We start from the raw sequence: 27603 nt of genomic DNA on the forward strand, positions 1-27603 counted from the left end.
TCCTGCAGGACTGACTCTTTTTATACTGCCGACTCTTTACTCAGTTATTTATTCACCTTTCAGTCACTTTAATTTCAAAACTGTGTAATTTGTGTATATACTGTATATTCTGTGTATTTATTATCTCTTATTGCCTGTTTATGTCCTTCTCTTCAACGTCATGCTGCTCTGTTGTATGTTAACTGCCCGTTGGGGATAAAGTCATTCTGATTCAGGTTTCGCCACCACATCTGCTCTGTAATTGCCTAGAAAAACAGAATCTTTGAGTTAATATAGACTTCACATTTACAAACAACAAGGTCAGAGGAGTAATAAGGCATCCAGCACTGCAGCCACCATTTTGTCATCTGCAGCCACCATTTTGTCACTCCTCATACACTTGAGCAGCCACCGGTCCTGCTGCTAGGTTGATGCTACTCTACAGCCCTATCCACGGCTCCTCACATCTCCTCCACACTTTAGTCTGTACCTTCTTGTGATAGCACCTATGGATATGTCATCCTGGAGTTGGACTTTCTGTGAAGCCTCAGTGCGATGCAGGGACAGTCTCATGCAGTAGTGGCAAGAATCAGTCAGGAGGGATAAGATCAATGATCTGTGAGAGGGGGGTTTATTCTGTTGCCTCTCATGCACCTGTTGTCACTTTTATTTACACCAAAGCAGGTGAACTACACTCATCACAGTTTCTGCTTCCTAACTGGACAGATTATATTCCTTAAGTTTAACTCATTGTGTTTTGATGTGATGCTCCATTATTCATCTCACCTGTTTTGTTCAACATGGATGCTTTCTGAGGACTGATACTAATAAACATCACCACTCAAAAAAAACCCAAAACATTAACTTTTCTTAGAATGAGTTCAAAGGCGGCTGTTGCAGACACGACTGTGAAAACACTCAGACAAACACAGAGGGTGTCAGGTTTGTTAGATGAACTATATTTAAGACAGAACATTTGGTACAAATTACTAATCAGGTAAACCAAAGTAATCCTCAAGGAATAGATGCACAATCAAACAGGTGATCTAAATGCTACGTTCCATTCTCATACCACCAACACACAGAGCTATATGAGGTAATACACAGGACGTTGTGCAACATAAAGTCATATAAGAAACTGCAAATAAAAGTGATTCTGGTCCCTGATCATGATGATCCTGCAGTATGGGTTGGTCCCTATGAGCAGCACAATCACAGCTGTGAGTAAACAAACTCTCCCTAACGTTGCTCTTATTTCCCTTTAAAGAATTTATTCAAATACATTAAAAAAGACAACACCTTTTTATTTATTTTACTTATGGATCATAATAATGTTGGCATCACAATTTCTGTCTTAGTACTCCTGAACCAGGTTTCCACAAAAATCAGTAGTTGTATCAGCGCCTGCCACACTGGTGGGATCTCATCTACAAATTTCTCAATTGATTTCAGAAACACTGATGATATGTTAACCCAGAGATTTCCACAGATATAAAAGCATGTTTCTGAAATAAATTCCTTTTTGTGTCTTTTTTTTTTTAATTTGTAAATTTTAACTCGATTAATTACTAAATGTAGGATGTTCGCTTCACTTCAGGTTACAGTCATTAATCATTTTAAACACATTAAGCTCAAGTCTGATTGATGTGAACTTTTTTTTAAAGCATTTGTATCTATTTTCTATAAAAATATAAGTCACAAGCACAAGTAGAAAAATAAAAATTAAGACATTCTTGGACAGTCTCTGTGAAGCCTTCATAAAATATGAATGTCAGGAGCAGAAATCAGTGGTTGGACTTGGCCTTTGACTAGAAACCCCCCCCCCCCCCAAAAAAAACCCAAAAAAAACACCCCATCCCTGCTTGTTTTTCAAAGGTGAAAAACTGAATGTGAGTGCAGAGTGTGCCCCTGTGTTGGTTAGCTCAGTGTTAATCCTGGCACCTCCTCTCCAAAGCAGAGCTCAGCCTCTCTCTGGCACTGCCACATGACTTGAGAACCCCACCGTTCCTAAAGAGTCAAACAAAAAAGTGAACGTGTGAGGCTGCGGTCTCACTTGTGCAACAGGCTAACACACATTTAAATAGATATACGAAGTTCAACTAAGTCGAGGTGATGAAAGACTGTTCTACCTGGACAGGAAGATGTGAAGCAGTGAGGCATCGTGCTTAGGGAAGTATTCCTGCTGGACAGCATGTTCCAAACATAGCAGCTGACCCGGGACCAGCAAAGCCTTTTTTGTCTTCCCCTCTCCCTGGAAGTAAAAACAATAAAGAAAGGGCTCACCACATTTAAAAACAACTTACAACCTGGCCATTACAGATTTGCCTGAAAATTTTCCAGGGCAAAGATCAGCTTTTTAATAGGAATTATGTGAATATGTTAAAATAATAAATACAAATCTTTTGGGAATGAACGGTGGATGGACTGACCCATAGGGCTGCTCAATTAATCGAATTTTAATCACGATTACGATCTGGGCTTTCAACGATCATGAAAAATGACTGAGCCGATTATTAGCCCCTCCCTCGTGCTTTACTCTCGCGCTGCTCCGTGTGGCAAATTGAGCGCACCTCTCTGCATTTCAAACACGTGTCACAACAATTAAGAGCAGCGGTCCCCAACCTTTTTTGCGCCACGGACCGGTTTATGCCCGACAATATTTTCGTGGACCGGCCTTTAAGGTGTCGCGGATAAATACAACAAAATAAAACTAGTACCGGTACTGAAAAAAAGAAGATTTATTCATAACACACGTGAAAAGACCCAGGAAAACTGAGTAAACGATAAAAATGATGACAAAATAATGCTGAAAACTGATAAAAACCCTGAAAACTATACATTTCACACCTGAGCCTCAACTCTCGCGGCCCGGGACCGCTGATTAAGAGGACCCGAGGGAAGCTCGGAAAGCTAAGCAGTAGTGATGTTAAATTTGATTCTTTTTACTGAATCGAGTTTTAATGAGTCACTCACCAAAGTGAATCGGATTTTTTGAGTCATTTGATTCACTGAGTCAGTTGATCAGAGAGTGCAAAAAATTTACATTTTCACTCAAACTTAATTTGTTTCTCTTTTCATGTAAAGCCCACTGCTAAGATGAATGATTCTAAAAAAACAAACTAAAAAAACCCCAACTATTTTATAGAGCAAAAAACAGCAAAAACATTTCTAAAATGAAGCAATTTCCAATCAAAATTGCTTAATAAACATTTATTTTGTTTATTTTTATTTTATTAGTATTTTCCTTAAATGTGTTAAATATATATTTTCTCATCTAAATGTCCACTGAGCTGTGAGCCAGGGGGCGGTAATGCGCCTTAAAGAACAAGAAGAAGCTGTGAGCCAGGAGGGAGGGGGTGATTTGTTTGCTCGCTCTATGATTCAGCACAGGAGGGGGTTCAGAGCAGAAATGCTTTTGTTAGGAAACTGGCTGTTTCCCCCCCCCCCCCCAATTTTAATTATAAGCTAGATATATTTCTACTAAGCGAATTAGTTTGCTAACAGAAACAGGGATGAGTCAGTGAGTCAGTTGGGCTTGTGAATCATGATTCACGAGTCAGTAAAGTGATTCTCGAGTATTGAACGATTCGTTCACGAATGGAACATCACTACTAAGCAGAAGTTATTTGGAGAGGAGAGTGACTGCCGTTGGTTGAAAAGAGAGGTAAAAAAAAACCTTCAGTGGTGTGGAAACATTATGGGTTCGCGGAGTCAGACGTGGATCAAGTAGACATAGTGTGTAAACTTTGCTACAGTGCCGTAGCTGCACCACAGAGCAACACTGCAAAGTTCACTATACATAGATGTTTACATTTTTCATTTATTTTTTATATTGCAAACATTTGCACTGTTATCAGTATTTGCACACTATTTTATATTATTTTTTGACAATCTTTAAAGTCATTATTCAATACATTGTTATTGTTAAATAAATATCGTCAAATAATCGAGATCTCAATTTCAGTGAAAATAATCGTGATTATCGTTTTTGCCATAATCGAGCAGCCCTACTGACCCATATACAGATAGTAGCAATACCAATGCTGGTATTGGATCAATACTAGCATGACAGGATCAATACTTTGTTTTTAACCACCAGGTTCAGTATAAAACCCTCTTCATGTTATTATTACTTTTTTCGAGTAATAATAAAATATAAAAAAATATTCCTCAAACATGCACAATGAAAAATGTCTGAACCTTTTTGTGTTGACTGTCACATCTGTTTGATTTATAACCTATATAACATTTAAACAACACAAGACGACCAAAAACTGCTTTAGAGACAGACACATTTAAAGTCCAGGTCTCCAAAAATCCCAGTTTTAAAATACATAAACAGCTGAAAGGTGTGTTTTGTTGTATTAACTAATTATTTTGAAAAGTAAAACTCAGTAATTTAGTGGTCATTAAATGTGTTCAGAATTTGCAAATTGATGATTATTGATCTCAGAACTCATGAGACACTGCTCTCCCCACACAAGCTGCCTTTACAAGTTAAAAGTATCAGCATCATCAATACTTACCTTGTATTTACTCGGTATTGGATCAATCACACAGTACTAGTAAATATCAAGTATTATGGCTCTCTTAAGATAAATTCTGAGATATAACAGAATTATGGATCGCTGAAGTTCCTTAAATATTTGGATGTCTAATCTCTGCCAGCAGATTTGGAGCCCTGCTGAACCTATTCTGTGCATATAAATGACTGATATTGTGTTTATAGTTTCTCGTGAAGTGTTACATAATAGGAAGCACTGCAGCGAAGCTTTACCTTGAGTAGTCCCATCATGACCAGCAGTGTGGAGAGGAAGCAGTATGACTGGAGGGTGGAGCCAGAGAGGAGCTTCTTCAACATTGCATCTGTGGAGCGCAGTGACACACTGCATGTCAGAATCTCAGAGAATAGAAGCTATCCACATGAAAAAGAGGACAGCACAAGAGAGAAACTGCACCTTGACGTCCTCACTAATAAGCAGCCCACTCAGTGCAATTATATTTGAGTAATCTCTGCATGCCAAAGCTTTGAAAAGGGTGTGCTGTGTTGCATTTCAATGTTTGACTATAAAGTGACAGAGGACCTAATTTGGTTGTTCTCATTAATTAGTCATATATAAACTGTTCCAATGATGCCTGCTCATATTAAAAGTTTCAAACAATGACAGCAGTGTCTGTGCTGATGATCCTTGTATGTTAAAAGCTCAGACTTCAGTTTTCCTACTTTTGGCTCTTTATGCAGTCATCTCAATCAATCATGGTCATCTCAGACACACAGCTGTAGCTGTGAGCAGAAAAGCTCCACCTGCTGTTTAATCCTTTTGTTTGTGAGGGGCAGCCAATCAGAAGAAAGTTGGCTTAAATTAAGAGGAGCTTGTTTTTGATGAACTGAGAGGTGGCACCAAGGTCCAATATAAGACAAATAAGGATTATTTTGAACTTTGAATCCTGCAAATGTGGGACTAATGAGGAGCAGAATCAGTCTAATGTAAGTGTGACTTTATTCACCGATAGTATCCAGAACAGCGGCCTTGGTCTCCGGATCTTCACTATATAGGGAACCGATTTTCAGAATGACATCAGCAGCTTTCTGTGGCTCAGATGCATCGACCTGGTGAGAAGACAGCAACAGGTTAAACCCATTCCAGCAAAGTAAAACACGCCAACACCAACATGCTACAAACACTTACTACTGACTACTTAAAAACATGTAACCTCTTGCTGAAGGTGTGTCCTCAACTGTCCCAGCTGGAGAAGCTGTTCTGCAGAGGGGCAGCTGAGGAACGACGTGATCTCCGCCTGTGGACGAACATCGAGACATCACTGAGAACTCTTTTCATTTCCCAGTTTATGTGAAGTAACTAACTGATCAACAATCACATGAAAGCAACTGTTCGTCTAATAAAGCTTCAACTTACAGGACTGTTAGGCGAAACAGGACTATTTCCATTTGTTGTTATGCCGTTTTCACTGCCCTCTTCATTTTCTTCATTGCAGTCATCACTGACATCATCATCATCATTGTCGTCATCATCATCGTTTCCACTGTCATCTTCATCACCCTCATCTCCCTCATCATCACTGTAGCAGTGAAAGTTTTAAATCTATTGTTTGCATGTTTGTGCAGTTAAACACTAAAAATGATTATGGATTTTTAAAGCCTGCGTTACCTGAGTGACTCGAGCACGTCTCCTTTGTTCATGTTCTCCATAGCCTCTCTCAAAGCCTCACAGCCCTCCTCTCCAAGACAGTTACCTATCAGCCACAAACAAAACCAGTTTCAAACTAAAAATGTCTTTTTATTTTACATTTCTGCAGCATTGTTCAATCAACCTGGACCTTCTTTCTCCAAACACATAAAGACCCATTTCATGGTCAATGTGCATACCGTTCAGATCCAATTTCTCCATATCAGCTTTGTCTGCAACAGCCTGAGCCACCACTAGTGCTGCTGCTTCAGTGATCTCACCAAATGACAGATTAAGCTCCTGGAAAAAAAGTTGCATGAGAGAGCACTGTGAGATGGAAGAGACACAAAGGGAAACCAAGTCCTGAGCTGCGATCGTACACTGACCTTGAGGATTGGCAGTCCTTCTCTCAGGACTGCAGCGAGGGCGACAGCTCCCTCAGAACGGACCAGACAGTCACCAAAATTGATCACTTGGATGTTCCTGAGATGCCTCAGAGCCTATAAGGCCAAGTGAATTCGGGGACACAGTCAAACACCGGATAAAGGTCCTCTCTGCTTACAGAAAGTTGCTGAAAAAAAAAAAAAAAAAAGGATCTCACCTGTGCCATGGGCAGCGAGCCCTTCTTGGTGAAAGTGTTGTCATTGAGGTTGAGGACTCGAAGCTCTGGGTTATGTCGAATGGCTGAAGCTAACGCCATCACACCTGAGTAGTTTATTCCATTCTGGGGCATGTGAATCTCTTCAAGGCTGCCCATCAGCTGTTGTGAAAGCGAGGAAGAAACTGCATCATAAAACAGAAATGGTCTTTGTTCCTCCCAAATCAAAAGTCCATAATATCATTACATTTACTACACGTCACATTTACGGTAATGTAAAACTGAACAAGGTGGGAGTATTTTGTACCTGAAAGGCCTTAGCCAAGGCGCTAGCTCCTTCATTTTCCAGGCGGTTCCTCCCTGCTATAAACACTCTTAGTCTAAGTGGAGCTCCAAGAGACGATGACTGTCTGTGGCACTCAATCAGGGCTTCAGCCAAGATCTATATTAAACATACAAACATGGATGCTGTTAGAACTATAATGCAAATACACAATAAAGTGTTACATTTTTAAAAATCTGTTAACTACATTAAAAAGCCAACATTTACGTACATAATTTGAGCCTGTGCCTCTGTACACAACCATAGCAAATTTAAAACAAGACAATCAGGGTGTGATTGATGGGCAACTAACATAAATAAATGTGTGTCTTTGTCTATATATTATTTGACAAAGCTGTTTGAGAGCTCACCTTTCCTCCACCAATCCCCATACCACAATTGTTGAGCTTTAGCTCCCTCATGGTGTGGCAGGAGGGGCTCTTAAGCAGCTGCTCGATTCCTTTGACACCATCTGGCCCAAAAGCATTATCACTCAGGTCCAGCTCAGTCAGCCTGGCCCCTGCACTCAATATTGCACTCCCCATGGACCTCTGAAGCACAAGAATAGACAAAAATACAGAACAGTATAAAGCACATTAGATTGTGCATGTATGAACACAAGAAAATTTCAGGAAGCGTAAAAGAACATCAACATTCATACACAGAAAACTGATGTGATATCCCTTTCACGCATAGTGGTCACTACAGTGGACAGCTATTCAAAGGCTGTTTTCTTGTATTTGTGTCAGTGCTGATTGCACATAAACCACCACTACGTTGGACACTGATGTGTCACTTCATACCCTTCCACCAGTGACACATTGCAGTGACATGCAAAAAAAAAAAAAAACTCTTTGAAAAGTACATGTTTAAAAAAATTAAGTTCAAAAACCTTTTTTTCATGCCTAAAGATGAATAAAAATACTAAAAAACCCTGATTGAGGTTTTCATAATTCATGCATGAAAGGAATATTTAACAGTTCAAGAGTATGAAAGAGGATGGATTCTTCCTTTTATTGGGGGTGTAACTCAGTGGCTTCTCACCAGGGCTGGTGGGATTTCAGAGCGTAGTCTTCCAGTGAACATGTCACTCCAGTAGCATCTCTGAAAGACACCAAAAATGGGAACAGTTAACAGAATGTATCACACTGCAGGAGAGTGTAAAGTATAAATGCTGTTGGAATGTAACAGTATTGTATATTCAAGATGGAAGAATTTTGATGAAATATTTCAACTAAACAAAACTGGTTGTAGTTTGAAACGCACTTGAAATATTAGATTACTAAGACAAATAATCTGAAAAGGTTTTTTACTGACAATCAAATCCTAATGATAAATGATCCTTTACTATGATGGGAAATGGTGAACTATGAAAGCACCTGAAGCATGTCTTTGTTCTCCAGAGCCTTTGCAATGGCTTGGGCAGCTTCAACTCCCAGAGTGTTTCCTTCTAGGCGTAGAGCTCTCAAACCCTGGTACTGCTTGATGTCTCGGGCCAGCTGCTCCGCTGAAAGCACAGGGATCAATTTGTCAGATTTAAGCAGTCAACAAGGATCACCTTCATGTCTACAGCACACACAAGGGAATAACAGCAAAAATAAATAAAAAATAGAGCTACATATTCTCACCTGATTCTGCATTGTCAAGCTTCAGTCCAAGGCCTTTGTAGCTCAACTCTCCATCACCAACATGGGTCTTAGAGAGAGCATCAGCCAGCTGAGCAATGTCATCTGAAGCCATAGTGACTCTAGAAACATCCACAAATTACGGAGAAGGGGAAAGCGACACATTTTATAAGCTTATCCAGCAACATAAATAAGAATAAATGCAAGCGCAGACACAAAAAAGCCAAATGCTGTTCAGTAAGAGTTAAGAACATTCAGCGTTACAGAAACGTCAAAAAAGTACTGTCAACAACCAAGTTAGCTATTTAGCTGTTCTGTGCTAACTAGTAGTAGTGCGCAACAAGATAAACGCTGACTAAACTAAACTAAACTACACTAAACTGAGTGTTTTTTCTGTCTGTTTGAGGAAAATCATCTTGTCTATGAGACACACGACTGTCTTCAAAACGCAGACGACTTTTCAAACTAGAGAAGCTTACCAAATGGTAAATAAAGCGACAACACGCCGCTTCTTCCGCGCGCCGGTTGCTAAATGCCGTGACGTCACGCTGCCTGGATTTTTTTTTCTTCGTGGATTTTGTCAGCGTCTGAGTATTATCGCCATCTGCTGTTTTCCTCTTGTCTCTGCCGTTTGAGGCCTCGGTTTGAGTTTGAGCGTTGTCTTTTCTTCTCTATGCTTAAACCAGTAAATGAAGATTGTTTTTACCAATGAAAAAAAGCCTTCCACGAGTCAAACGTTCAGGTTATTATATCAAAATTCCAATATTGGCACAAAAATTGAGTTGGTGAGGCAATTTTTATTTTCCAAGTGGTGGAAACACGCTTGTTAAAGATTAAATGTAATTCAATATTTGAAAGAGTAAACAATAGCTGAAAATGTTCTTTGTTTCTACAAAGAAGTTCAAAAACTCACAGGACAGGCTTTGGAATTGGCTGGTGTCCTGACTCATTCACGTTATAACTAATAGGGTTGCTTTGTGAGTCAATGTGGAGAAGCTTTCGGTAGGCCCGGGAGCTCCTCACAGGATAAAGAAGGTGACCCACGTAGGCAGACCTCTGTCCCCTTCATGCCAAAATGTAAAGGCCCGCACAGACAGAGACAGCTAAGAACAAAAATAATGACTCCAAATGTCTAGGTGAACCCTTTAATGAGCTGTGATGACATCACGAGCATGACCTCATGCTGGACAAAATAGTCCATGAGACCAAAATGTATTGAAATTAAAAAAAAATATATATATATGTATTTTATGTATGACGATATGTGTTTATTAATTTGACGCATATAGTTCTTTATATTTGGTCCAACCCAATCAGGTCACCCATATCAGAGGAAAACCCGTGTATTCCTTCTGTGTTTCTTGATTTGTAGCATTTTACTTAATTTGTAAGATGCACAACTTATTATTATTTTTTTGTTTTTCTGTTTTTCAATAGATTCGACACCACAGTGTCTGCTCCCACCCCCACAACCTCACCTGTAGTCAGCCTGGAATCCAGAGCCACACCACTGTGCCAGCCTCTCTCTTCACATGGCGCTGTTGCCTCCTGTGAGATTCCTGACACCCCTCCCCCACCCATCACCTTCACTCAATACCAGGTTGAGATGCAAATGAGGAGACTTCACTCAGGCAAGTCTGCTGGACCAGACGGAGTGAGTCCCCTTGTCCTCAAGACCTGTGCCCCCCAGCTGTGTGGAGTCTTTCATAAACTGTTTATGCTGAGTCTGAGTCTGCAGAGGGTCCCGGTGATGTGGAAGACATCATGCCTCGTCCCTGTACCAAAGACGCCACGTCCCAGTGGCCCCCAGGATTACAGGCCCGTGGCATTGACCTCCCACATCATGAAGACCCTGGAAAGGCTCATCCTGGACCAGCTGCGACCCATAGTAAGACCACACCTGGATCCCCTTCAGTTCGCTTATCAGCCTCGTCTCGGAACAGAGGACGCCATCATCTACCTGCTCAATCGTGTCTACACCCATCTGGACCAGCCGGCGAGCACTGTGAGGGTCATGTTTTTTGACTTTTCCAGTGCTTTCAACACCATCAGGCCGACCCTCCTGGGTGATAAGTTAGCAGCGATGCAGGTGGATGCTTCTCTGGTGTCCTGGATTGTTGATTACCTGACAGGAAGACCACAATATGTACGTCTCCCACAGTGTGTGTCTGACAAGGTGATCAGCAACACAGGGGCACCACAGGGGGCTGTCCTCTCCCCCTTCCTCTTCACCCTCTACACCACAGACTTCAGCCACTGCACAGAGACCTGCCATCTTCAGAAGTTTTCTGATGACTCTGCGGTGGTTGGATGCATCAGCAGGGATGATGAGACAGAGTACCGGGCTGTGGTCGACTCCTTTGTCACGTGGTGTGAGCAGAATCATCTGCAGCTCAACGTGGCAAAGACCAAGGAACTGATCGTGGACTTCAGGAAGACCAGGAAACACTTGACCCCTGTTTCAATTCAGGGGGTCAGTGTTGACATTGTGGAGGACTATAAATACCTTGGAGTACACATTGACAATAAACTGGACTGGGCTAAAAACACCACAGCACTTTACAGGAAGGGCCAGAGTCGTCTCTATTTTTTGAGGCGACTGAGGTCCTTCAACATCTGCCAGAAAATGCTGAGGATTTTCTATGAGTCTGTGGTGGCCAGTGCGATCCTCTATGCTGTTGCATGCTGGGGGAGCAGGCTGAGGGTCGCAGATGCCAACAGACTTAATAAACTGATCCGTAAGGCCAGCAATGTTGTGGGGATGGAGCTGGACTCCCTCAAGGTGGTGTCGGAGAGGCGGATGCTGTCCAAGATAAAGACAATGTTGGATAACACCTCCCACCCACTCCATGACATGCTGGTCAGTCACAGGAGCACGTTCAGTGAGAGACTGAGATTACCGAAAAGCACCACTGAACGACACAGGAAATCATTCCTGCCTGTGGCCATCTCCCTGTACAACGCATCCACTTAACACACTGTTTGCTGCTACAGCTACACATGTTTCTTTTCCAACTATTTATTTATGAGTGACTTATGTATGTATGTATGTATATATATGTATATATTGTACTATTCTTAGTTAGTGTATTGTCTGTCTTGTCTTAATGTTGGTTTAAAATGGAGCACTGTAACAAAAAATAATTTCCCCCAGGGATCAATAAAGTATTCTGATTCTGATTCTGATTCTGATTATTAATGAATTGTGCATAAAGACTAAAGTTTTTTTCTTCTTCACGTAATTAATAAATTAAAATATTAATGATGAAGAAGTCCGGGTACATGAACTATATACGGTAGTATGCAAAAGTCCTGACCTACTCTTATCTCTTTAAAGAGTAAATAAGAAGAAATTCTCTAAAGAAATGAGAACAAGTTATATGTCGTATTCAGCTAGCAACAAAGTAACTAAAGGTACAATTTAAAATAGGTTCTTTGCTACATTGTCTGTTATGTGTTGACAAATCTAACTCTTCTCTTGAGTTTGTTGCCTTTAGTACGCTTGAATGATTCACAGGTCAGTGTTAAATGGGTTAACAAACAAATATAGTGTTCCTCTGAAAATGGTCAGCTGCAAGTACTGAACTGGAAATGAGTGATAAAGCAGTGAATGAAGGATCACTGATTACTCGTTACAAGAAGATCTAGTTCCTGGAAGGAAATGCAAAGATATAAGGGGTGGCTCAAGACTTCTGCACATAACATCGTAGGGGAACGGTAGTAATTTACCAACACACACAGTTTGACACAGTTTTTGCTGCCCTCCTGCGGTCATAGGTCTCTTGTGTCTGGATACTTGTTGCCATACTGCACTGGCCATAACAGCTAGCAGCGGTAGCCAGTAGTTGAGTTGTATCTACCAGCAGCCGTAGCAATAGCTGGAAAAGTCGCTCCGTCCACACACCAATGACAGGAACACTAAACGTAAAAATATGCGCAAGGTTATGTATTGATAATTGGCTGGTTTTTCTCATCGTTATCGCCAACGCTGCATGAAGGTATCTGTGATTTTGAAAAGCGCAGCAACTGAACTCGGTGAGTTGCCGTGCTCTGTCTGGACAGGGTTTAGCTGTTAGCTTTAGCTCCACTAGTAAATGAAGTCAGCTTACTTACCCGGTAGCTAGGTAACTCTGCTTTCGTCCAATGCCCCTTTATGTGTGTCACCTTAACTAGGTAAACGAGACTGTACGATGCGAGTGACTTCTATAGGAATTAAACAGTTTTCAAAGCTCCCTTTGCTTTTCTCCTCTTTACTACGGCTAAGTTACAGTGATTAGCATGTAGCCGAATTAGCTAGTTTCGTCCACTGGCTAATCCCAAATATCGGTAGAAACACTCATGTAGTGGTTTTCAGCGTTAACTGCATTAGTAGCTGACCCGACTAAAGCTGCATGTCTTATATATATTCTTATCTGATGGTGCAACATTCAGTACGAGCTGAGAAACACGTTCACATGACACGCTAACGTTAGCTATCCTCATCATAGTCCCAACATTGTTTTGGTTGTCGTTGAAAACATCTACGGGGCGTTTAAATGCCCCCCTTTAAAGAATGTCCGCAGTTTTTACGTCGATTAATGTTATTTCTTGCGTAGAGTCTCATTCCCCGGTTACGCTAAATGTTCACCCCACTAACATCAATTATGGCAGGCTTCACCGTGAGCTGACCCCGCTGTTTGTCTAGCATGTTGTAGTGCCAGGCCTTGGCGTAGGACGGGACACAGATGTGTAGCAAAGAGCGATGCTTAGGCTGCCGCTGTCAAAGCTGTAAACATTGTTGTTCAGAAAAAAACAAAACAAAAATAGGTGCAAGTCAATCTTGTCTTCACATTTAGGATATGGATCCTGAACGGCAGAAACGAAGAGAGGAGATTCAGAAGGCCATGAGCTTTATCCAGTAAGAGAGAAATATCTGGAGACCACCAGTGATTTCATACTAAAGTATATAAATTTTGCACGTGTAGATGTTTGACACCTCTCCTTTCCTATCCATAGGTCTTCATTGCCTTTCCCGGAGCCGGAGAGTTATGAGGTATGTGTTGATCTGGTTTATGCTTTTTTTTGGAGCTTCATTATCACCATTTTGTTTATGTAATATTTACACGCAGACTGCCACATGACAGTACCCACATTTTGTTCTAATTTTACCCAGGCCAAGGTGTAAACTTGAGTTCAGACATTTTTTAATTTTGTCCTCAGTCTGTTACGCATTCCTCTTCTTATTCCACATTCGTTTACTTTTCTTTCTGTCTAATATTGCCTGTCTTTTTTGTTTTGTTTATGTCTCCTCATTTCAATGCTCATTCAATCATTTTACCCACTTCTTACACATCCCTTTCAGGCATTTCTCACTCAGTTGGTGTGTAACTTGCTGGATGAAGGGAATTCTTGTTTTCGGGATGGAGACTGGCATCAAGCGACCCAGCAGTATGGAGAGGGGATCAGTGTTGCTCGCTACGCCCAGGCTGAGGCTCTCGTCATCCCCCATGAGCTGCTCGAGAGCCTCTACGTCAACAGGGCTGCTGCCTACTACCAGATGGTGAGAAAGAATGGGAGTGGGATGGATGTGTTACCTCCCAAAGTACTTAAAGATGTGTTCATGTGGAAGACTCGAAATCTGTAGAGAGTGAAGTCTCAAGTAAACCTGTAGATACAAGTTTCAAGATTGGTGTAGAATTATCATTACATGTAATTGTACCTTATTAAATCACCTTTGGTGGAGGTATAGGTTATAACTTTTCCTGTGTTTTTCTGACTCAGAGGGAGTACGATCGCGGCGTTCAGGACTGTGACAGCGCACTGTGTGTGTCAGAAGGAAGTCGCAGGGCTCTGTACCGCAAAGCGCTCTGTCTGAGGGAGATGGGACAACTCAGAGAGGCTTACACATGTGGAACCAAATGTCTCCTCACAGCACCAAATGTATGCCACCACTTAAAACAAAGACTTATCATTTAATTTTGAAGCGGAATGGAATACTGTGTGAATATTGTGCTACTGATATGATAACTTCATGGCTTTTACCTATTCTGAGCATCTTTTTTTTTGTTTTAATAATTAATCTTCCAGGACAGACAGGTGAGTGATCTGGCTCAGGATCTAGCCAACAAACTGGGACTAAAGGGTCGTAAGGCCTACGTCAGCCCACAAACGGAGTCTACGGCCACTGAAGGTGACAGTCATGGAGAGACTTCCACACCCACTGGAGAGGTACGTGCTGCTGTCACTGTGTAAAGTTTGTAATATAATGAAGTGGCTGAGTGAGAGCCTGATGGGTTCCTCTTTTCTTTAGATGTCCTCCAATGGAATTGAATCTCTGGGTGACATTGCACCAGGTATGTCAGGCTGCCACATGTTGAACTTACCTGCTCATCCCCAGCCCCACTTGTTTCTGACAGTTATGTTCTTATTTCTCCTCCCCAGCAGACATCTCCAGCGCACAGTGCATCCCCGCTCCTTTGGCTACTCCTATTCCAGTCAGCGATGACCCAACGACCACTGTGGTAACCTCGTGCACTGACCTCTCAGAGAGCCCCAGCAGCCAGGTGCCTCCCATGCAGTACTCGGTCCCGGTGTCAGAGCACATGGATGAATGCAGCAGTAGTGTTATTAAGGATGAGCTAGACAGCTTGTTAGAATCCATCCCCAAGAAAGTCAGTGAGGTGAGTGCAGGAAAAAACGATATGACTTGGCACTGTCACTAAACTGGACAGTATTTCTAACCCTTTTATTTCACCAGGAATGATCTAAACTCAGCATATTCCTGTGTCTCCTCCAGACTCCAGTGGGTGCTATTCCCACAAACCTGCCCAACACAGCAGTTGGTCTCCGGCCTCCTTACTCACCCAGCCTTCCAGCCCCTTCATCCCAGCTTTCCCAAGCCTTTTTTAGCTCTTCAATCAGCGACATTCCTCCTCTGGAAGCTTACTCGTCGCTGCGGGACCAGGGCTCCACCCAGGCGCAGGACGCACTGGGAGGCTTTTCCACGACGTCTATGGAAGGAGAAGGGAAGGCAGGAGTCGCCGCTGGGGGACTCGACTCATTGTCAGAGTACACTCTCCCTGGTGAGCGGAAAGGGAAAGTTTTCATGAATGGTTTGCTGCTTGACAACACATGTTGATCTAAGTAAAAAACTTTTGTGAAGAAAAAGCATTTAAGGGTTTAAAATAAATTGCACATGGAATGCTTATGTGCATAAGGATGCTTATGCAGTTTAGGATCTGATGGTTTGCACTTAAAATGACTTAGTGCAGCTGCAGGAATGAAAGTGTGTCGATAAGCATGCCAACTGTGATTTAAGTACAGTATAGACGATATTACCCCATACCAATAGGATGCACATTAATTAAATTTGACCCAGTACAATGATTTTAAGTAGAGATGGACCGATCCGATATTACGTATCGGTCCGATACTGACCTAAATTACTGGATCGGATATCGGAGAAAAATAAAAAATGTAATCCGATCCATTAAATATCACGAAAGCACCTCACAAAACTTGCAACACGCCGTAACTCACCTCAGAACGTTAGCACGTCGGAGCAGTATGCATCACGTGATAGAGCGGCTGTGGCATGCGGGACCTGTCAGTGGTCTGGATAGCATGTGGAGCTTTGCTAGCAACCTGGCATTTCATCTCCGACAAAGTTATCCCCGAGAGAAGTAAAGCAAGTGTGTAAGTCCATCTCTGAATGTTTGTAAAGCATTCCTGCGTTAATCTTAACGAGCGACTGCCTCTCGCTCTCCGGCTGCTACTTCAATCATGAAACTGCTTAACGATCAGCTGATCGGCTTTTCTGTCGTGAGTCCGTCTCTCTTGTTTGTTTTTGGCCCACTTTGCGCCATAAAGAGGAAACCAGCGGCTGAACAACAGCAGCACGTTTAAGCTTGATAAGCTGTTGTTAGAATTTATTTAATATTACTTTCTACACCAGGATCTTTTTCTACGTAGCTGACGCTGGTAACTGTGCAGGGGCGGATCTAGCAAAGCTTAGTCAGGGGGGCCGATAGGGCATTAACTGGGAAAAGGGGGCACAAAGACATACTTTTCTTTCTTATTCTCATTTAAAATGTCGAGCTTTTAATAAATAATTATCTGACACCCAAAGTTTTAATTTGATGTAAAATGAATAGAAGTCAATTACTGTATATAGTGACTATTAAGTCTAATATATACCCTAGTAAGCTATAATACTTTTTACTTTGGGAAGGTACCATCTGTGCAGTCTGCAATTTTGTTGAAGAAAGATGTTGAATCTATTTAATATTTCTTGAAAAATAATTGATTTCTGTGCATTTTCTTTCACACTGCATCAAATTAAGGTTGATTACGTCGATTAAGCATCATGAGGTGGAGCGTGAGGGGTGGTTTCCTATTTTTTATTTATTTATTTTTGTTGTTGCTGGGAGTTGGAACCCTATTAGTTAGGTTGCTTAATATTTACGCTAAGTACTCTTTAAAATACCAGAATAGGGAGGATGGTGTAGGTCTAAGTTTATTAGATTGATCAGTATTGCTGAACTATGAAATATATTTTTTGTATACAGGTATAACAGAATAGCTTTAGTGTAGTTGTTGTTTTAAACTTGAGTATGAACTTGCAAAATGCAGCAAGATATTTTAAAAAACAGTTTTGTTGATTAAAAAACACTATATCGGATTCATATCGGTATCGGCAGATATCCAAATTTATGATATCGGTATCGGACATAAAAAAGTGGTATCGTGCCATCTCTAATTTTAAGTTGCTTATCTGCCAGAGCACAGTTTCTAGGGAGCTGGCTTTAACCTGAGATATGCATCATCAGCAGACGGTGTGAGTCAGCAACAATACAATGTGAAGTCTGACATCAGTGTCCTTGTCTGTGTTCTTCAGGGGGACGAGTGTGTCACAGCTTCATTCCTGGAATGCGCAACCACAGTGCACATGCAGTAAGCAAAACACACATATCTGTTACAAGAAATCCATTTTATTTTTTAGTTGTTTATTTACATTGTCTTTCTTTTATATCACATCTCTTTCTACTCTTCTTTTTCAGAATGGTCCAGCAGGGACCAACCTGTCTCTGCTCTCCAGGAATCCTCTGGCTGCCACACACGAGTTTCGGCAGGCCTGTCATGCCTGTTACAGCAGAATAGGTTTGTATTACCAGCCTTTGACATGCTGTCCTTTGTCCTGAATTTTCTGAATGTTCACAGTAGGGTGTTGCAGCATCACTGTGTCTAATGTATGAATTGCCGTACATTTCTTGGGGAATTTTTAACTTAGTTGCTGACAAGATGTTAACAGAAGACCACTTATTGCTCTTTTTGAAATAATCAGTATCTAACTATTTCTTCCTCCTACTCAGGTCCACGAGTGATGGACTATAAGTATCAGCCAGAGGCAGCACATCGCTGTAAAAGAGATGTGCTGCTGTGTCGTCTCAAAAATTCAGACGACCCCACCTGGAAGAGGATTCGGCCCCGGCCTGCACGGAACAATTTCCTGGGGGCTTTTGTACTCTGTAAGGGTATGTTTCCCGTGGGGAGTTAACGCTGGAATATGTAATCTATCAGATACACATTTGATCACCATTACATTTATATTCTGTTGAGTATTCTCTCTCTGCCTGGTCCCACAGAGGTACAGGAGCGTCAGGAGTGCCAGTATGGGGAGAACTGCACGTTTGCGTACTGCCAGGAGGAGATCGATGTGTGGACTCAGGAGAGGAAAGGCGCTCTGAGTCGAGAGCTGCTGTTTGATCCTCTGGGCAGCACAGAGAGGCGGGCACTGAGTGTCACCAGACTTCTGCAGCTCCACATGGGCATGTTCATGTTCCTCTGTGAGGTCAGACCACAGTCTGCTATACATTTCCTCTTTAGATTCTTTGGCGTTTGTAAAAGTGGAAATGGATCTTCACTCGTCTGCCTTAACTTTCTTTCTTAACAGGAATGCTTTGACAGTAAACCTCGCATCATCAGCAAACGCAGCAAAGAAAACTTGGCGGTCTGTTCAAATCTCACAGCTCGACACCCGTTTGACGATAACAAGTGAGTGTAACAGGTTTACCGTGTCTTCACTTTGCTGAAGTAACTGGTTTTCTAATCAGTTTAGCTTTTTCTAATAAAATTCTGATTGATTTTTTTCTTTAAGTGGTAAAAGCTGGTCACTGTACAGAAAAGAGACAAGTGTGTCATCGTGTGCTTTAATCTTACTTTCTCCTGCAGGTGCCTGGTGCATGTGGTAAGGTCAGCCAATGTGCGATACAGTAAGGTGCGTCCTCTTCACCCTCTCTGCCAGTTTGATATTTGTCGGCATGAGGTTCGCTATGGGTGCCAGCGTGAGGACAGTTGCTCCTTTGCGCACTCTGTCATAGAGCTCAAATGCTGGGTTCTGCAGCAGGACACAGGTAGGTAGAAACCAGACTCAGCTGCAATTTTAATTTGTTCAAGATATTAAATGTAATCCAGTAAACAGTCATTAATAATAGCGCCCACTCTTGACAAATGTCTGACATATTTGAATGTTATGGAAAAGCAGCTGTTGTAAACACAATGACAATCAGCACTAACCAGCAGTTATTAACTGAGCATCAAATAAAGATGCTTTCACTGAGCTGTGACAAACATTTCCTGTAGGTATCACCCATGAAGAGATGGTGCAAGAGTCCAAGAGGCACTGGCAACGACTGGAGCAGAATGCACAGAAGCAGCAGAAGGTGAGGCTGTAAAAGCCCCTGAGACATTTGGATACATTTTGGGTGATCACAGTCCTTAAAAAGTTTTAAATGTCTTTAAATACATGGTAAAAAAAATTAGAGGAACACTTTGAAACCATGTTAGATCTTAATGGGGGAAAAAAATCCTGTTGGATATCTACGCTGATATGCACTGGGTAATGTGTTAGGAATTAAACAATGCCACATCATTTGATACATGCAGCCCGACACTGTAGGGGCATGCTCCTAATGAGAAGATGGATGATGGGCGAGGGCATCTGTGAGCTCCTCTGCAGAGTCTAAAGTTCAGGCTGGCAGTGTGAGATGGACCGAAACATAATATCCCAGACGTGTCTGCTTGGATTTAGTTCAGACGAAGAAACTGCACCAGGGTAGGGTCTGAAAGTGAATCCAAGGAATTCATCCTCATACCTGAATTCTGTTGAGTTCTGTGTGTTTCTTCATGGATATGTCTCCTTAGACCATCACTAACCCACCAACAGACCTTTAATTCTAAACGATGATACAGGGAGGATAATCTTCTCCACTGCTTCTCCAGACCCTTTCATGTTTGGGACATGTGCTGATTGTTTGGTGAAAGATATTTACACCAGAGTCCTCCTGTAGGTCATTTTGTAGCTCTGGCAGTTTTCGTCCTGTTCCTTCTTGCACAAAAGAGCAGATGCCGGTCCTAGTGATGGGTCAAGGAGCTTCTATGGCCCTGTCCAGCTCTCCCACTGTAACTGCCTGCTTCTTGGAAACTCCTCTATGCTCTCGAGACTGTGCTGGGAGAAACGGCAAACTTTCTGGCAATGATGATGTGCTATCCTGAAGGAGTTGGACCACCTGTGCAATTTCTGTAGGATCCAGATATCGCCTCATGCTACCAGTAGTGATTTTATTTAATATTTATTTAATTTAATTTATCTAAAACTGGGCACAAGAAACTGTTGTATTTGGTGGTTAGAACTGGTGCTTTAATTCGTCGCTCATACGCTCTAGAAGTGATTTTTCCGTTGCACATTGCTTTGAAGTTGACAGCTGGTCTATTGCAGATACTCCAGGGTCTGGTTGCCTAGGTGACCCTGTAATGTATTTACTACTACATTATGCAATGGTATTCTTCCCTCTCATTGGTAATCACTTCAGTTGCTTGCCTGGAAGTTGAGAAAAGTTTTTCTTGGGTTTCGCCCAGTTTTTGTCACCAATGGTTATTTTGTCCGAAGTCACTTAACGACGTTGAATATCATTCACTTTCTCTTCCAATGTGTACAATGTCTAAGACTCCTGGTTAGACCCAAAATTGGATAAATGTCTTTAAGTTTGTGCATTTTGTAGCTTTCTAGGGGTAATGCAGGAATTCATTCCTCTGTTTTCTCATATTTAATGAATGAATTTGTTTTGTTTCAGCCCATCCATATACCCCATCCAAGCAGCAGTGTTCCTGTAGGAGGGCTTGGGGGAATGGGTGGCGGTGGTGGAGTAGGAGTAGGAGGAGATTGCATAGGTGGCAGTGGTGTGAGCCCAGTGGGTGGGTTAGGAGCAGGAAGAGGTCGCCCCCTCAACCTGAAAATGAAGTTTGTGTGTGGTCAGTGCTGGAGAGAAGGTCAGGTCAACGAGCCGGACAAGAACCTCAAGTACTGTACTGCCAAGGCACGGCACAGGTGAGGCCCCATTCACACATGCACACGTGCTGACTGTGTTTTCTCAGGTGGTCTAGCAAGTTTGATGACTTTATGTCACGGTATCTTTAAAGCTCCCATGTTTGCTCTCTGTTTCTTCAGCTGGACGAAAGAACGCCGGGTGTTGCTGGTAAAGTCATTTGAGAAGAAGAAGTGGGTTGTTGTTCGGCCTCTTCCCTTCTCCCGCACCTATCCACAGCAATATGACGTGAGTTCCTCTGTTTTTCTTTCCTCTTCAGTTCATGTTTACTCCACCCTCTTTCTGCCCCTCCACCTCTCACATGTAGAATCCAGCTGACTGGTTTTGCCTCGGGGCACAGCCGTTTTTGTAACTCACAAACTTGAATCTTTGCTTTACATATTTCACCCAGATGTGCGTGCACGTGATGAAGCAGAAGAAGTGCCACTATATTGGGAACTGCTCTTTTGCCCACAGTCTTGAGGAGAGGGACGTCTGGACGTACATGAAAAACAACAGCTGTAAGCTTCTGGTTCAGCCTAGGACAACTGTACTGAGATCAGGCCATTAAGAGCTTGTAAATATACAAAGGCAGCAGTGTGCGAGCTCCACCTTACACTTTCATATGTGGATTAAGTGATTCAGGTTGGAGTTTGTCATGTGAAAAAGTCAAATGGAGACGGGGACAAATAAACATTTAATCCCTTTAAGGATTAGGTTCTTTATCCAATAAAAACACTATTGTTGTGTTGGGAAAAGTGCACCCTTCACTCTAAAAAGAAGTATTGCAGCCTTTAGCTGCACATAACAATGACAATACTACTAAGACTATATTATGCAAAATGACTTCATTTGCATGGGATTTGAATTTGGGCTTATTCCCTTATCCACCAGCGTCCCTTATTGAGCCATGGTGGGTTAGTTAGTGTAGTAATGAGAGATCCAACATTCAGACCTCACATTAACTTCAAGAGCTCTTTGATGTGATGTAGAATTTGTTGTTTATTCAATAACTGCAGCCCTGCGGCTGCTGACAAACCTCAAACCATAACATTTCCACCCCCATGCTGCTTCTGAGAACTAGACTTCTGCAGGTCCTTGAATTTTGTTTTATTAGATCGTCTGAATGTAAGACCCTAAATGTGCAGTACAATGCAGTCAGGTTTCCAAAATTGTTTGGATTATGGAATTAGGTTACTTATCTAAAGGAGGTATAACTCCATTAACTTCTATTTGTTTGTTGTTTTGAGTTCATCCCACTGTAACAAAACCGAGCCGGGGCAGACTGTCCAGACCCTAAATGGCTGGATCTTCTCATTCTTTTCCTTTTTTAAATAAATTTAATGGATATTTATATGCAAGATGCACTTTTCATGAAAACAAAACAAACAGGTTTATCTGTAGTCACTATTATAAAGATAATGCTAAAAAAAACAGACACTATTTTCCACTTAGTTTGGGAAAAATACTACATTAGTGAAAACGGGCTTTGTTTAGCTGGATCTGTTTTTAATTTTCTTATCATGCTCTCATATCCACCGTCCCTTTGTCCTCAACTGCAGCCACTATAAAAGCCTCTAATTCTTTTCTTTTTTGTATTCCATTTGCACTGACTGTTTCTGATTATCATCTTCAAGGTTACTGATATTATCATAATTTTCCGTCTTCCCTCGATCCTTTTAGTGAGAGACATGCAGCAGATGTATGAACTGTGGCTGCAGCTCACCAATCAGAGCAGACGCTCAGATAACTCTGCTGTGACCCCGCCCCCAGAAGACAAGCAGGTCACCATAACAGCAGATTACACAGAAGCCATGGTGAGTGTTTAAAAAGACGTCAATATCCGAGGTCAAACCTTGCTTATTTTCCTATTCTTAATCTCCACTGAGCAAAATATGATGATGAGCAGATTGCAACAACAGACTGTATATGAAAGGCAAAAACATTTGGCTTCTGGTCTCCACATTTTGACGGTATAGTTTTAGATTTTAGGATTTTCCATTAGGTGGCAGTGCCTGGTACCGTGTACTTTTCCATGTACTTTGTTTAGTACCTATTCAGCTGGCCCTGTTGCTATAACAAGCCACACACATTATGTCGTACTTGTAGTGAAAAAGGGCTATTATATTATTATTAGTCATCAGCTAATGCTCATGGCACATTTCTACAACTTAGTGCTTACTGTTGGTTTTTAATGTTAAAGTCTGTCGGGACTGTTTGGAGCCAGCATCAAGCGCCACATCTGTGCAGCTTGTTGGCATGTGACACAACAGATGGTTTGCGTCATTTCAGGGAGGCCGGCAGTTATCGGACGGGGACGACCTTTAGGCAAAGCTGTGTTGAATAGAAGCAGCCAATCGCCGCCGAACTGCATCAGAGAGATGGGCATGCCACACCAGCTACAACCGAACAGTCTGTCATCTTACCAGTCTGACCTTCTCTAACATCTCGACAGCAGCGAGAAAGCAAATTGACATGAAAAACAATTGAACCCACCCTCACACAAACATTTTACACACAAATCACAGGAGCCAATTCAAGCTTTGTAAATACAGTGCGGGACATGAGCCTTTTGTTTTCCCATCGTGCTGCAGTCAGAATATGACTCCTTTAGGTTCCCAGAAATTCCAGAGACAGCTTTTTTTGTTTTGACTAAAGTAAGTGTTCCCAAGTGTTTTCATACAGCAGCTCTGTCCACCAGAATCCATTGTTTTGGTTGTTTCTTTGTTTTTCCAAATCCTTGTTGCACTGGAGCAGTTCTTGGGTGAGCGCGCTGGTCGCAGCTCTAACATTTTTCTCGCTGATAGTTCAGAAACCCAGTAAATGCTCGCCATTCCAGCGGGCAAATGCTCTCAGTGCTGTAATGGCTATCAAAAGTGAAGAAACTGTAACGCATTGGAGAAAGAGGCTCCTGGTGGACATGCCTCGCTAAGCTCTGCAACAACCAAATCCTGCTCTTCTTCCTTTGTGGGAATATAGTGAGAGGATCAGAATAAATTCAATTGATTTCTGAGCAACATTTTTGTTTTCCAAGGAGAGTTACACGGTTCCTTGTTCTATTGTCTGCCATATTGGTAGAAGCTATGAATGTAATGCCTGCATGGGCCTTCATAAAGAGAAGATTAGTCATGTAACATGTTGCTGTGCCGGAATGTATGCAAGTTTATTTCCCAAAAACGGTTTAATTGCAGTTCTCGCCCCTCTTTTATAGAAAAAAAGGCCCCTTAGTAGCTGGTTGTGTTATCATACCAACACTTCCTGAGTGGGATGAGCACAGACACATTCTTACTTGGTAACCTTATACCTGCTGCCCACAGAGAGTCAACTTGAATGTCATTTTCTCTCAGGCTGACAAAAGAGGGAGGTAAAATTATGCTTTCACAACATAGTTGATCAAACCCCTTGATTAAAGTACACAAGGCTGATGGCTAAGTTTCCTCGAGGCTATATTCTTCATAAAATACTGTACTGGCATGCAGCTGACAGACGGGTGAAGCTGGTGTTGGAGAGCTACCGAAAAGTGACTGCAGCATTTCACAATCCCATCTGGAGTTGCCCTTCTGTAATGGATCAGACTGAGGGTGGCTGTTTAAAAGTAATGATCTCACTTGGACTGAAGCAAAGTGAAAATGTTGCCTGTGCAGAATATTTGAGTTGTAAGAGGGGAAAAAATAGCTTTGTAGTTGTTCAAGATGAAAGAATGACATCCAGATGAATAATAACTTAAACATAAAGATATAATAAGGATGATTGAAACTATATTTTTCTAGTTTAAAGTTGTATTGTTTGAGAAGATTTGAATGCAAAGGCAAGTGGGCATTCCTTCAGTCCAGCTGAGTTCATCACAAACCAGTTGCACTCCCACATCCTTCAGATGGAGACCGGTGTTCCTCATATGAGCCCAAATGTATCTGTTCCCGATAGCTAACGATAGCCCGCCTGGGGGAAACGTGCTAGCTTGAGATGGGGAAAGAATTCACACCACATATTGTGCCTATAAACAGCACCACATGTGACTGACACACACACACACACACACACACACACACAGGATATCTGTTGCCATCTTATTCTAGCCTTTAATGTGGATAGACACGATGAAGGTATGTCTATATTCAGATACATACATATTATACATATTTACAAATAATGCTATACTACTAATAATAATTGATAACTTAGCAGTTAAGCTTAATAAATATATAACCTGAAAACCTGTATTGATTACATAGAACTTCTTGTTATTGAGGTATTGCTATATGACATGTATCGCTGAACTAGATGACTATAGTGAATTTTTTTTTTTTAAAGATTCTTTTTATTTTGAAAAGTTTTCCTTCAGTGTGGGTTGTTCCAGACAGGGTTAGATACAAGTGGCTGAATGTGGAGAGATGGATCACCGAGAGGGTCAAATATTTGCACTTGGAGCAGAGGGCTAGAAGTCAAACAAGTCAGTCAAGTTGAAGTTGTTTTGTTTTTTTTCCGCAATCAGAACAGCGTAAACTGGATTTGCAGGATGCTGTAATTTTCCAGTTGTACACTCTGCTAGTACAGGAGAACGCTGTGGTTAAGAGGAGCAAAGGAGAGACCTAAAGAAACAAGAGCATCAAACCACAGGATACTTACTTTACATGAGTTTTCTGATGTTGCTGACCACTGAACGAGCTGACCAAAAACGCAGCTCGCACGTCAGTCTGGCAGGTCGCGTGGCAGCAGATCAGGCCTTGTCTGGAACAGCCCTCTTATTAGCTTCTTCGAGGGATCGTATTACTACTGCTCCTAGTATTATGATGAATATGATGACTATAATGATTGCTATTTCGATTTCTCTTCTATATGCTATTGATATATGTATGTTAATTGCAATGTATAACTCTCTCTTTATATATGTATCCATGTATGAATATAATATGCATCTGTGTATGCTGCTAGTGCACAGCTCTGTTTGGGGGTGAAGGCAGTGAGCAGAAAACACAGATTCTGGTAGATTTCATTTATCAGCTGCCAACAGCTGTAGACTTGTAAATGAGCGCTATATCTGAGATCTTCTGGTAGGACCAAAGGGTAAAACTAGATAGTTGATGATTAAAGTATATATACTGTAACGTCTTTCCTTCTTGCAGTGTCTCAGTTTGATCCTACCAGCAGAACTCACTGCTCACTGCCTTTGCTTTGCCTCTTTGGTTGAGCTGATTCACCGGGCAAGGACAGATCTGGAAACGACTGCATACACAGAGGCTTATATACTCCCGTATAGCGCCTTATTCAATATACTTCACCTATAAGATGATAACATACCCCTATTGTATAACCCTCCTTACTATATACAGTATATGATACTTGATACCTATTATAATACTTAGACACCCTTATAAGGTAATCTGAATAAGAGATGATGGGCTGTCTTTTTTTCCGTGGCTGTTGAAAAGTGTGCTGTGGTCAGAAATGTGTTCTCATCTTGCTTTTGAGAGTTAAATGGGACAGGCTATAAAGGAGAGTGGCGCTCACCCAAAGAAAATATAATTTGAGTTTTTTTAAAAATCCCATTTGGCCAACATAGACTAAAATTTGTCGATCTGGATTTAGGTTTTTGCTGTTTAAATAAGAGAGCAAATCATTTGAGGTGAGGCTCCTCTCCCTAGTGTTTGTGAGAGAGGTTGGGGAAACAAAGAAGCAAATGTCTGGGCTGCTTGTTGTGTGCGTGCCGTTTAAAAGCCGACGAATCATGACACAACCTTATCGAGCGTGTGACGGATTCTGGTGCCAAAGCATCTGATAAAACAGCCAGATTTGCTCGCGTATATGTGGAAGAAATTACTTTTCTCTACCCCCCCTCTTAAAATAAAGGGGGTCAAATAATGAATTTTGTTGCTCACACAGGCATGCTTCTTCTGAATGTCACCTGACTTCAAAGTTGTGTGTTCTGATAAAGTGTCCTGATCCAGTCACTTCACTTTAATGCATCTTGCCGCAGTGAAATGACGTTACACGCTGCCCAGTTGCTGCTCCAAAAAGAAATATTCAAGTGACCTACCATCCCGTTGCCTCTTTGCCACTCCGGCTCCCCCACCCTCCGATGAAGTTTGTGTCATGTGTTTGGCAGCACCAACACACACCTACACAGCTACAAAAGACTGAACGAATCCGTTTTCAAAAGGTTCGAATTTTTTTTTCTTTTTTGGGTTATTGTTTTCGGCAACTTCGAATGAGGAAACCAGGGATGCAAGAAGTGGAAAAAACAAGGCCTCTGTTTATTTGTTTGTTTTGTATGTTTTTCTTTTTTAAAAACAACATTTTGTTGTTATTTTTTTCCCCTTCTTGACTTTTTCTCTTTTCTCCTCCCTGGTTGGAAGTTGATGATCACACATGTGGACCAAATCTCTTGAAAGCATTTAATAAACTTTTAGAAAAAACAAAACCCAGTGGATTCTATTCCTTAAAATTAAGCACCCTGACATTAATCCATGAGTATGATTGGTGGCAGTCAAAATATGAAACGCTGAAACTTAATGGTGACAGGATTTATTACAAACCGGTCTGACTGCCACGC

General features: G+C 41.7%; 2 protein-coding genes across 5 annotated transcripts; one reads left to right on the forward strand and one right to left on the reverse strand.

Moving 5' to 3' along the window:
* Positions 1-917: 917 nt before the first annotated feature.
* rangap1b (Ran GTPase activating protein 1b) lies at positions 918-13547 on the reverse strand. Of its 2 annotated transcripts, none has more exons than XM_026177206.1 (16): positions 12826-13547; positions 8716-8834; positions 8467-8594; positions 8132-8191; positions 7459-7638; positions 7073-7207; positions 6769-6927; positions 6554-6667; positions 6368-6467; positions 6150-6234; positions 5898-6060; positions 5695-5778; positions 5488-5590; positions 4757-4845; positions 2109-2230; positions 918-1986 (listed from the first exon to the last, which is right to left on the reverse strand). In XM_026177206.1, the coding sequence occupies exons 2-16, from the start codon at positions 8825-8827 to the stop codon at positions 1908-1910; spliced, it is 1713 nt and encodes a 570-aa protein (XP_026032991.1). In that variant the 5' UTR covers positions 8828-8834; positions 12826-13547; the 3' UTR covers positions 918-1907. The 2 variants fall into 2 exon arrangements, with proteins under 2 accessions (XP_026032991.1, XP_026032990.1); XM_026177205.1 differs by lacking the exon at positions 12826-13547 and adding an exon at positions 9192-9367.
* On the forward strand, positions 12273-27330 carry zc3h7bb (zinc finger CCCH-type containing 7Bb). Of its 3 annotated transcripts, none has more exons than XM_026177200.1 (21): positions 12273-12747; positions 13548-13609; positions 13708-13744; positions 14054-14251; positions 14473-14631; positions 14779-14919; positions 15002-15044; positions 15136-15371; positions 15488-15773; positions 17588-17643; positions 17751-17850; positions 18063-18224; positions 18336-18541; positions 18644-18744; positions 18922-19103; positions 19333-19412; positions 20823-21076; positions 21197-21302; positions 21466-21574; positions 22737-22870; positions 23346-27330. In XM_026177200.1, exons 2-21 carry the CDS (start codon positions 13551-13553, stop codon positions 23379-23381), a joined length of 2685 nt encoding a protein of 894 aa, XP_026032985.1. In that variant the 5' UTR covers positions 12273-12747; positions 13548-13550; the 3' UTR covers positions 23382-27330. The 3 variants fall into 3 exon arrangements, with proteins under 3 accessions (XP_026032985.1, XP_026032983.1, XP_026032984.1); XM_026177198.1 differs by having other exon boundaries at positions 12274-12747; positions 15133-15371; XM_026177199.1 differs by lacking the exon at positions 12273-12747 and adding an exon at positions 12757-12885 and having other exon boundaries at positions 15133-15371.
* Positions 27331-27603: the final 273 nt, after the last annotated feature.

The sequence above is a fragment of the Astatotilapia calliptera genome, chromosome 8 (genome assembly GCF_900246225.1).
Source record: "Astatotilapia calliptera chromosome 8, fAstCal1.2, whole genome shotgun sequence".
Taxonomy (NCBI): Eukaryota; Metazoa; Chordata; class Actinopteri; order Cichliformes; family Cichlidae; genus Astatotilapia; species Astatotilapia calliptera.

Bases quoted from the DNA above. Each gene is read 5' to 3' on its own strand.
- zc3h7bb (XM_026177198.1), top strand. From the start codon at position 13,551: ATGGATCCTGAACGGCAGAAACGAAGAGAGGAGATTCAGAAGGCCATG. The intron at 14,920-15,001 runs GTACGTGCTGCT...TCTTTTCTTTAG, and splicing joins CTTCCACACCCACTGGAGAG to ATGTCCTCCAATGGAATTGA. The intron at 15,045-15,132 runs GTATGTCAGGCT...TCTCCTCCCCAG, and splicing joins TCTGGGTGACATTGCACCAG to CAGACATCTCCAGCGCACAG.
- rangap1b (XM_026177206.1), bottom strand. From the start codon at position 8,827: ATGGCTTCAGATGACATTGCTCAGCTGGCTGATGCTCTCTCTAAGACC. The intron at 6,928-7,072 runs GTACAAAATACT...CTTTCACAACAG, and splicing joins CCTTGGCTAAGGCCTTTCAG to CTGATGGGCAGCCTTGAAGA. The intron at 1,987-2,108 runs GTAGAACAGTCT...TTGACTCTTTAG, and splicing joins CTTCACATCTTCCTGTCCAG to GAACGGTGGGGTTCTCAAGT.